This window comes from Ranitomeya imitator, chromosome 3 (genome assembly GCF_032444005.1).
Source record: "Ranitomeya imitator isolate aRanImi1 chromosome 3, aRanImi1.pri, whole genome shotgun sequence".
In the NCBI taxonomy this organism is placed as follows: Eukaryota; Metazoa; Chordata; class Amphibia; order Anura; family Dendrobatidae; genus Ranitomeya; species Ranitomeya imitator.
In genome coordinates, this window is record NC_091284.1 from 515,355,991 (window position 1) to 515,368,143 (window position 12,153).

The 12,153-nt window shown below is 39.3% G+C and overlaps 1 protein-coding gene across 1 annotated transcript in view; it reads left to right on the top strand.

Annotated features, from left to right (window-relative positions):
* The window catches only part of LOC138672189 (zona pellucida-like domain-containing protein 1), a 282,724-nt gene that overhangs the window by 142,934 nt on the left and 127,637 nt on the right, over positions 1-12,153 (top strand). The window contains exon 8 of the mRNA XM_069760197.1: positions 3,795-3,903. Within this exon, the coding sequence (XP_069616298.1) occupies positions 3,795-3,903 (109 nt within the window). The remainder of the gene's footprint in view (positions 1-3,794; positions 3,904-12,153) is intronic.

The window sequence follows — 12,153 nt, forward strand, 5'->3', positions numbered from 1 at the left end:
AGTGGATCGTGAAATATGGAGCCTCAAATTCAAAAGTTCAAAACATTGTTACTATTTTTCTCATCAGTGTACATTGTAAAATATTCCTGAGAGGAACAGCTCAATATTTTATGTGAAAATTCTTCAGAATCTAAAATAAATCTAAAAAAGGAAAGTAGGTTAAGAAACAAAAACACTTTCACGTAGAGTATTAAATTTTTTGCAAATTTTCAATAATAAAACAAGAGGACCACCAAGGTTACATTAGATCATCCTTTTGAAAAATACAATCTATGTCAAACATTAGAGAACACAATACCATTATTTACTCAAAAGAAAAAGTATCGACATCTACATTCATCTTAATAGCAAAATGCCATGGAAAAGTCATGGCCGTCTTCCACAATAAGGGCTCATGCACAAGGACACACTACAGGCTTGTGTTGCATAATCATTAATATACATTTTAAAGCATGGCACACTGAAGGTTTCTCACATGAATTGAGGTTACAGACTTTGTCAAACATAAAAAAAATTGTATGCTGTTATTTATTAAAAAGGAAGCGTGCCTAGATCTTCATTCAATTTGATAAGAATGAATCACGAAAAGATCATGTCCATGTTATACAACAAGAAGCAATTCACATAGCCACACTACAGATATGTTTTAGATAATACATGTTGGTGTGACACACACAGTGGTTTACCCCCACATATGGGGTTTCAGCATACGCAGGACAAAATGTACAACTACTTTTGGGGTCCAATTTCTCCTGTTACCCTTGGTAAAATAAAACACATTGGAGCTAAATTAAATTTTTTGTGAAAAAAAGTTAAATGTTCATTTTTTTTTAAACATTCCAAAAATTCCTGTGAAACACCTGAAGTAACATAAACTTCTTAAATGCGGTTTGGAGCACCTTGAGGGGTGCAGTTTTTAGATAGGTGTCACACTTGGGTAATTTCTATCATGTAGACCCCTAAAAGTAACTTCAAATGTGAAGAGGTCCCTAAAAAAAATGGTGTTGTAAAAATGAGAAATTGCTGGTCAACTTTTAACCCTTATAACTCCCTAAGAAAAAAAAATGTGGTTCCAAAATTGTGCTATTGTAAAGTAGACATGTGGGAAATGCTACTTATTAAGTACTAGATTGTGGCCCGATTCTAACGCATCGGGTATTCTAGAATATGTCCCCGTAGTATATGGACAATGATGATTCCAGAATTCGCGGCAGACTGTGCCTGTCGCTAATTGGTCGAGGCAACCTTTATGACATCATCGTCGCCATGGCAACCATTATGACATCTACGTCGATACTGTGCCCGTTGCTGATTGGTCGAGGCCTGGCGGCCTCGATCAATCAGAGACGCGGGTTTCTACGTCGATACTGTGCCCATCGCTGATTGGTCGAGGCCTGGCGGCCTCGACCAATCAGAGACGCGGGATTTCCAGGACAGACAGACAGACAGACAGACAGACAGACGGAAAAACCCTTAGACAATTATATATATAGATTTTGTGTGGCATATCTCTGTGATTTTAGGGCATAAAAATTCAAAGTTGGAAAATTGCAAATTTTTCAAAATTTTCGCCAAATGTTACCACTTTCATGAATTACAATATATCACGAGAAAACAATGTCAGAATCATCATGATCTGTTGAAGCGGTCCAGAGTTATAACCTCATAAAGGGACAGTGGTCAGTATTGTAAAAATTGGCCCGCTCATTAACGTGCAATCCACCCGTGGGGGTTAAGGGGTTATAGTCCTGGATATCCCTTTTAAGTAACTGCTAGAGATGTTTGGCGGTGGCTCTCACATAGAAAACGTAGGAGCTAAGTGCTCCTATGAACGGAGGACTCAGGAGAGATATCTGTCAGCCAAATTATTTCTTAAGCGATCATTCAGCCAACAGCTTTCTATTCTATATGGAACCTCAACTTCTCTACGCTTTCCGCAGTCTCACATGTCCACTGCTTCGGGTAACCTTTGATTGAGTCCTGCCTTTTATCTCCTTCCTTCCTTTTATTCCTCTTCTTTCAAGAGTCATAACTATGTTTTTCAATCATCATAGCCTTACAACAGCTTGTTTTTAGTGAGTTATAGTTCTGAGTGATATCAAACACTGTACCATATTATGTACTAAAGATAGGAAAAAAATATCTAAGTGGGGTGAAATGGTGAAAAAAAACCCTCAACGTTTTTAGAATTTTGATTTTACGGCATTTAATGTGCAGTAAAAAAGACTTGCAGCATTCCTCATGTCAATACAATACTCATAATACCAAACTTGCATAGGTTGCTTTTTAGATTTTAGTAGTTAAAAAACTTAACTTTGTAAAAAAATGAGTGTTTTCTGAGCTGTGATAGAGCTCTCTTTCCTCAATGGACAGCTATAGTTTTCATTGCATTATTTTGAGTATCCACTATATGCTGCTTTGATTGCTTTTTATTGCTCTTTTTGGGCAAGGTGTGGAGACCAAAAACTGCAATGGTGTTTTGATTTATTTTTGCTTAACAGCGTAAAATGAGTTTTATAGATATGGTTTGAATAGTTTTATCTTATTTTGATATTTGTTGGCAAATATATGTATTTAATTTTCTTAACACTTTTTTTTACAACTGGTAAAAAAGGGTGATTCAATATTTTCAAAAACTTTATTTAATTTATTTTACATCTTTTTTGTTCACTAGGTTGACTTAAACCTGTAATTGTTTGATCAGCACTTTTTTTTTTTCAGTATATAGGAAAATTAAACTTCTCTTGCCACTATCAATTCTCATATCCTCAGAATCCTGGTAGGGCATTTTGATTCTCCCAGCTACTATATCATCATTCTCTGTGGCAACCTATCCTACACCCTTGCATTGTTCTAAACCATCCTCAACCCTGATAACTGGTTAACCACTTCTCTCCTCAATAGTCCTCTGCCTCTCCCTACTTTAAAGACCTTCAGTGCCTAGCCATTGTGCAAAAGCTAAAAATATGTACAATGACATTCAAGCTGTTCACAATCTTTTCCCTTCATACTTTTTGTCTTTGTCACTCAGTGCCTCCAGACTAGTGATGAGCGAACATGTAACATCTTATCCGAGCATGTTTGGGTGTTAACAGAGCATCTGGGAGTGCTCATACATTATGTTCGAGTCCCTGCGGCTTCATGATTTACCACTGTTAGTCTCAATACATGTGGGGATTCCCTAAGTAACAGGCAATCCCCACATGAATTGAGGCTGTCTAACAGCGGTAAATCATTCAACCGCGTGGACTCGAGCATAATATAAGAGCACTACCATATGTTCTGATAACAACCGAGCATGTTCGGATAAGACGTTATCTGAGTACTTTCGCTCAACACTACTCCCAACACATAATCTTTGGTCCTTTACATTTTATTTGCTCTCTTCTGTTAATCACAAAACCATTTCCATGACTTCTCACCCATGACCTTTAGCTCATTATACTAAACAATCTGACAATCAGCAACCTTAGACACTTTCAAAAGCAGGCTGAAAAATGACTTCTTTCGAAAAGCCTACCATATAAGCAGGTTCTTGCGTCACCTACTGTCTACCTCCTCATTAAACCATCGTAGGCAGCGAAATATTCTCTTTACTAGTATGTCACTTATTTAGATCATATTTTTTGTAGTTTTTTTTACCTTTTTACTATTAAACCCTTTTTCATTTCTATGGCACCCTAGAATAATGGAACTTTTAAAAAATAACATTTGTGAACCTTTACTTCAAATATGCTATATGCTGTATATAAATTAAGTGGTTTGGAAACACTATCTGTTGTATATTCCTACAGACATGCCACAACAGAGAAAGAAGAGATGCACATATAAAGACAACATTCGCCCCGCACAGTCTTTCTGGAAATGCTGTTGTATCTGCTGGACCCATTATTACAAGAAGTGGTAATGTTATTTTCGTTTATAGATCATAATTTTTTACTTTTCATTTTTACAAGCTAAAATGGGTAGGAACTTTCACATTACCTGTCCAATAAAAGTGAAGGCTGACAGAGCTAAGCATGTTCAGCCTGTATTGGCTGACAAAGCTTTCTGTTGTGAGAAAAGACCTTGTTAATCCATAGCGAATCTGATATCAGAGTATAGAAGCAGATAAGTAATTTTTGGACATCAAAGATCACACAAACACAAAATTGGCATCAATAGGACTGGGTAATGTATGCTGATGAGTAGACAATGATCGCTATGTATCTTTATGACAAAAATTTGTAGTTGTATGCATATATACTGAGATTTTGCTTTACAGCTCAGTCAAAGCATTATTATACAGGTCCAGTATGTATGCCTTTTTTGTACATAGGGGTTATAACTGAAAGTATCTGCCTCCACTGGGTGAGGAAACTGGGCATATATCTATTGCCTGATTTTTGCAGACACTTTGGAGGAAAACAAAGAAAGATTGGTCAGCTTTTGGGTAATACAAATTTGCTGATTTGCAGAAAAAGTAAGGGTATTGTGTAAACAGGACCATAGGGAAGACATTTCTATCGGCATAGGTGGACGCATATACCAGAAATACATTTGCTTACGGCACTGATATCTGAAAAGCATAAGTGACATTATGAGGACTGTTGTAGCAGTTGTGGAAGATAACGTGGGCACAACTCGCTAGTGGTGCTCAAGTAGGTGCCCAAACCGTGCTAGTAAGATAGAAAAACTTGGCACACACAGAACGTAGATGCGGTGAAATTTAATGAGGTAACAGTACATACAGTAGACGTTTCGGTAAATTTTTGACCTTCATCAATGTACTAAATAAATAAAAAGTAAAAAATATAATATAAACAAGGTACATACAAAATGTAGGTCATATGACAAACTGTAAACAAAGCTTATTTGGCCACCGAGTCAGTATAATGGTATGTATGGATAAATATACAGAAGCCGTCCCTGGTCACAACCATTATAGAGCAATCATAGTGGAAAAGCCAGCAACATGGCAGAATAACTTGCAGTGATGAGGATACCGATGATGATAAATAAGTATAGACAGGCATGTGCCCTGGGTGATATAGACTGTGAGATATATAAAAGGAAAAAAGAAATAAGAAAAACATAAAACGAACCTACCCTCTTACTATTATATAAAGTCTCAGGGTGATACATGGGAGAATCCCTAATAGGAATGGAACGTGAGCATTACTATATGTGCAAAGTGCAGATGGGCAGTGATATAAATAATGGTAGCGTACCTACCCAATAGTATTAGCCGGAAATGTCGTAGTGACACTGTAGGGTTAAAGAACAATGAGCAGCTGTAAGGCTTAATCCTTGCACAGCGTGCGGCAGTGGCGACATGCAGTTTTCCGGTACAGATGATATAAATTACCCAGGGCAGAAGATGTAAGGGACATGGGATGGACGCAGTATCCACTGCTTGTCAATGGATACTGCGTCGATCCCACGTCCCTTACATCTTCTGACCTGAGTAAGTTATATCATCTGTACCGGCAAACTGCATGTCGCCACTGCCGCACGCTGTGCAAGGATTAAGCCTTACAGCTGCTCATTGTTCTTTAACCCTACAGTGTCACTACGACATTTCCGGCTAATACTATTGGGTAGGTACGCTACCATTATCTATATCACTGCCCATCTGCACTTTGCACATATAGTAATGCTCACGTTCCATTCCTATTAGGGATTCTCCCATGTATCACCCCGAGACTTTATATAATAGTAAGAGGGTAGGTTCGTTTTATGTTTTTCTTATTTCTTTTTTCCTTTTATATATCTCACAGTCTATATCACCCAGGGCACATGCCTGTCTATACTTATTTATCATCATTGGTATCCTCATCACTGCAAGTTATTCTGCCATGTTGCTGGCTTTTCCACTATTATTGCTCTATAATGGTTGTGACCAGGGACGGCTTCTGTATATTTATCCATACGTACCGTTACACTGACTCGGTGGCCAAATAAGCTTTTTTTATAGTTTCTCATATGACCTACATTTTGTATATACCTTGTTTATATTACATTTTTTACTTTTTATTTATTTAGTACATTGATGAAGGTCAAAAATTGACCGAAACGTCTACTGTATGTTCTGTTACCTCATTAAATTTCACTGCATCTACGTTCTGTGTGTGCCAAGTTTTTCTGTTGTAGCAGTTGGTCAGAGACAGTTGGATTGTCAACATAAATGTTATTCCTTTTCAATTCACATTTTCCAGCTATAGACAGTATTGCAGGAGACAGGTGTAGTAGGTGCTTGCAAAAATATTACAGCTAGGGGGACATAAGGATATTTAAGGATACAAAGGAGAGGTCATGGCTGACACACCGCTATACTCATACAGGTATGTCTATTTGATTTATTACTAAATAGAAAGTATAAGTTGTAGTCTTTAGAGTGGCACTTGGAAAGTCCAAATATTGGCCATAAATTACACCCAATTGTCCTATGCTTTATTATGCTATGCAAATGCCTCTTCAGAGAGAAAGAAACCAGGGCCTCTTGTGAAACCTATAAGAGGTCGATGCATTTAAAGCATATGACTTAGGATAAGAAGTTAAATTAGAAACTACTTTTGCAGACATATTTTTGGGGTAATTTGCCCCTCATAAGTGCAAAGCAGGAGAACTAGTTTGGCCTATGTCAGATGTCTAAAGGTGTGAAGTTTCTCCTTTTGAAAAGTGCCAAGTTGGTATTGGGAGACTTATAGTATACTAGATGGTGGCCCGATTCTAATGCATCGGGTATTCTAGAATATGTATGTAGTTTATTTATGAAGATTTTAGAATAATAAATTGAATACACAGGATTCGTCCGGCTGCGACCAATTAGCGCCTGTCGCTGATTGTTTGCATCTGGCCACATAGTATATAGCACAGCCACGTAGTATATAACAGCCCATGTAGTAAATAGCACAGCCACGTAGTATATTACACAGCCACATAGTATATTGCACAGCCATGTAGTATATAGCACAGCTACGTAGTATATAGCACAGCCACGCAGTATATTGCACAGCCCACGTAGTATATTGCACAGCCCACGTAGTATATTGCCCAGCCCACGTAGTATATAGCAATGTGGGCATCATATCCCCATAAAAAAAGAATCAAAATAAAAAAGTTATATACTTACCTTCCGTTGGCCCCCGCTTCACACCGATGCTCCTTGTGCGCTCCGGTCTCAAGAGTGCATTATGGTTTCATCATCTCGTGAGATCGCAATGCATGGAGCGGTTACCTTCCCAGGGTTGGTATGAGCGCATGACCGTGACGTCATGGCAGGTCCTTCACGCATAGCATCCTTGGCACCGGATCCTGCCGCTTGCACTGCCGAGGAGAGCGGCCGACGTTGGAGGGTGAGAATAACCTTTATTTTTATTATTATTATTATTTGTAACATTAGATGTTTTTACTATTGATGCTGCATACACAGCATCAATAGTAAAAAAGTTGGTCACACAGGGTTAATAGCTGCGTTACCAGAGTGCGTTAGACCGTGTGAGGGCTGACTAGTGGGGAGTATGGAGCGGGCACTGACTGCGGGGAGGAAAGAGCGGCCATTTTGCCGCCGTACTGTGCCCGTCGCTGATTGGTCATGGCAATGGTCGTGGGCGTTTTGCCACCACAAATCAGCGACTTGGATTTCCATGACAGACAGAGGCCACGACCAATGATTATCCGTGACAGACAGAAAGACAGACAGAAAGACAGACAGACGGAAGTGACCCTTACACAATTATATATTAGAAACATTGTAATGGTTCCCTGGGAATTTAAATGTGCAAATGCCCTTTCAGGAAGAGTTCTAGTGCTACCTATTGTCAATATTAATGCTTTATAAAGCCTTGCTATATTAATTACGCTAAGAAGCCAAAACCGGAAACTCCATTTGTAGACGTGTTTCAGGATGTTTGACTTTGAAAGGGTCATTGTTGGCTTTTTGAATCCCTACTTTAACAGTTGACACTGGGGTCCCTCTCCTCTTTCTCTCTGATGAGGAATTTGCTCACTTATGCAAGTAACAGGATAATTTTTCATATCAATAAACAATAAAATATTAATTTTAGCAATGTATTGTTCTGTATTAAAATATACCCAATAGTTTTATTCTTTACTTATCTTAGTAAAGGATCACAACACTTAGATTTGAAATAATGGAGTGGTCATTGTACCAATCCATTGTTTTCTATTAAATTATGCCATTCTCATTTTAATAAAAAACTAAGGGGTCCATTTACATTAGATGTACATCTGAGGCACTAGTTGACTGGCTGACCATCTGATATAAATGGGGGTGTCCTGGCTGTTACCAAAGGGCAGATGCTGGGGATGGAAGGATTGGGCGTGCTGTATTATATTCCTGATCTTTGCTCTCAAGGATGATAAATCATTTCCAGAGGCTTCTAGCAACAGGTTAGTCCGCTTCTTCTGTTAAGATTATATGCATGTGTATGGGAGAGGTTTTGAAACTAATAGTTATAAGTTATCTAAGCTGTATGGCCACCTTAAAGCTAGATCATACACTGCAGCTATCATTTTCTCTTCTCACAAGATATATGATGCTCGTTAAATTCTGATTTTATGGTACAGGAAATAGAACGATGAAAGGAATAAATGATTGGTGTAGTACAATGACAAACACATATCTTACAATTGCTATACAATATAATCCATTTTCCTGTTTAATTTCTTAAGATTTTATTTTCCAACTATTCTAGCAACATGAAGTTTACTTTATCTGATTTAAAAACAATATAAGAAGATATGTAAAAACAGAATGTACTGCATTTCTTAATTAAATGTCACTCATACCATTGAAGGGTTCTGTTTTGGTTATACTGAAATATACATTTCAAAAAGGAATTTAAATGCTGGTTTTCTTTTCCCATGAATTAGTTTATACTTATACAATAAATAATTAACGTGGGTTTATTTCCTTAAATGATACAATACGAGCCTCCTGAATTTTTATTTGTAACATTTAAAGGGAACTTTTCACTTGAAAAAATGCTATTAACCTGCAGCTATGGGGTTACACTGCAGGTTAATAGCGTTCTGAACTTGCGCAGTGCTCATATGTCACACACACAATGTAGGAAAGACTAAGTACAATGAAGGGATGAGGGGAAGGAAGCCCGAACACTAGGGATTGGGGGAATGGAGACCACTAGGCAGATCTTTTGAAACCCTGCCTGCCCTACCATCCCTAAATAGGTTCTTCACTAATCGCCGAGCAGGAAACCTAAGCCCTGTATATCCCTAGAGCTAGGCCCTGGATAGGGAGGGGGGATGAGCACTGATTAGTCCCCACTGATAATTAAAGACAACAAGGGAGAAAAACAAGAAGAGAGGAACTTAGCTTGAGCAGATTCCAGAGAGATAACACCAAATGTCCTCCCAGAGCAAGAGAGATGAAGTTAGCTGACAGCTACAGCTCCAAGACTTCACTAAGGAAAAGTGAATATTACTGGTGACTCCCTGAAACAGACTGGGAGTTTATAAACACCAAGGTCCAGGTGTGTCAATTAGAGCCAGGGGGAGGTTGCCGCTGGGTCTAACAGTCAGAAAGATTAAGACGGCGTCTGCAACGCCAAACGCAGAGACATTCTGCTGCCAGATGTAGAGCGACTGTCTGTTGCATCTGACACACCCATGACACCATACTGAGAGACCCACTCCTGGAAAGAAATTAACTGTATTCCTCCAGAGGCACAGTTACAGCTGCTGCTATCTATACATAGAGTGGTGACAAAATCCACACCGGCACCACCCCTGTGACTGAAACCCAAACCGCGGGGCTCTAAGTAGGTGCGCTGGGCAGGTTCTTATGCTATTAACCTGCAGACTAAGGGTACCATCACACTATACGATTTACCTACGAACACGACCAGCGATATGACCTGGCCGTGATCGTAGGTAAATCGTAGTGTGGTCGCTGGGGAGCTGTCACACAGACAGCTCTCTCCAGCGACCAACGATGCCGAGGTATCCGGGTAACCAGGGTAAACATCGGGTAACTAAGCGCAGGACCGCGCTTAGTTACCCGATGTTTACCCTGGTTACAAGCGTTAAACTAAAAAAAAACAAACAGCACATACTTACATTCTGGTGTCCGTCAGGTCCCTTGCAGTCTGCTTCCCGCACTCAGTGACTGCCGGCCATAAAGTGAAAGTGAAAGCACAGCCGCTGTGCTCTGCTTTCACTTTACGGCCGGCAGTCACAGTGCGGGAAGCAGAGACGGCAAGGGACCTGACGGACACCAGAATGTAAGTATGTGCTGTTTTTTTTTTTTTAGTTTAACGCTTGTAACCAGGGTAAACATCGGGTAACTAAGCGCGGTCCTGCGCTTAGTTACCCGATGTTTACCCTGGTTACAAGCGAACGCATCGCTGGATCGCATCGCTAGATCGCTAGATCGGTGTCACACACACCGATCTAGCGATGACAGCGGGAGATCCAGCGATGAAAGAAAGTTCCATACGATCTGCTACGACGTACGATTCTCAGCAGGATCCCTGATCGCTGCTGCATGTCAGACACAGCGATATCGTAACGATATCGCTGGAACGTCACGAATCGTACCGTCGTAGCGATCGAAATGTTATAGTGTGACGGTACCCTAACCCCAGATCTGCAGCTTAATAACATTTCTTCACATAACAGGTTTGCTTTATATAAAAAAAGAGCCTAATTAAGGATAAAAATGTTTACTCCAAAATTTGCATGTTGAATGCCACATATGCACTCAATTTCAAAGTGATTGCTATTAAAAGCCAAACACTGCACTTGGCTTTCTTTGGCAGTCCATGTTCTCGAGATAACAAGAGAAAGTCATCATCTATTTACATCTGCAGATGGGAATACCTTTTAAAGCTGGAATAATGTATACAGTTATGTAGCAGTTTTCTATGCCTTTTTCAATCAAAATCCAAAAGTCATCCCTAAAAGAAGAAAAAGTATAAAGGAAATACTAAAACTTTTTGGATTTTGTATCCTTAGTGATGTTTGGCTTTCCTTTGTTTCTATTTTATGCCAATATACATTTGGTTCTACCCAGGATAGCAATCTAGTGCCAATAGAAGTGCAGGATATGCAATGCACAAAGCAATTCTTGGAAAAGCGAAACATTTCGGTCATAAATATGACCTTTTTCAAGCCAGAATTACAATGATAAAATACAGCTCATATAGATGTAGTTTATCAATGTAATTCTGGCTTAAAAGGTCAAATATGGCTTAAATGTTGTCTTTTCTTGTTGCTGCTTTGTGTTTTTAAGAATGGAATAAAAGTGACATTTTTCACACACAAGTATTGCTTATTTTTGACCTGGTAAGAGGTCAAACTGAGTAATCCCCCAAATTTACCAATGGTGCATGAGATCTACTCTCTGGATGAAAAAGTCCAGTGTTGCAGTGATCATGCTTGAAACAAATGGCAACAGAAAGGTTAATCATATTGGTGGTCATGTTACTGTATCAAGTATTATTACATAAATTGGTAATTTATTGATACTGAAGCATATCTACTATATAAAGCTGAATGTGTGTGTGTGTGTGTGTATGTGTGTGTGTGTGTGTGTGTGTGTATGTCCGGGATTGGCATCTGCACCATCGCAGCTACAGCCACAAAATTTTGCACAGTCACACGTCTGGACCCCGAGAGCGTCATAGGCTATGTTGTGAGGTGAAATATTAACCCCGCGCTTTCCAATTCACCAAACAATTTTGCCCCTATCTACATAATGGGGAAAAAAGTGAAAGGAAAAGTGTTGGAGGCGTCGCAGCTACAGAAACAAAATTTTGCACAGTCACACGTCGGGACCCTGAGAGCGTCATAGGCTTCATTGTGAGGTGAAATTTTAACCCTGCGCGTTCCAATTCACCAAACAATTTTGCCCCTATCTACATAATGGGGAAAAAGTGAAAGGAAAAGTGTTGGAGGCGTCGCAGTTACAGCAACAAAATTTTGCACAGTCACACGTCTGGACCCTGAGAGCGTCATAGGCTATGTTGTGAGGTGAAATTTTAACCCCGCGCTTTCCAATTCACCAAACAATTTTGCCCCTATCTACATAATGGGAAAAAATGAAAGGAAAAGTGTAGGAGGCAAATTGACAGCTGCCAGATGTGAACAAGGGGGACTTAAAGAATGAGAGCGATGGCGCCAAAGAGT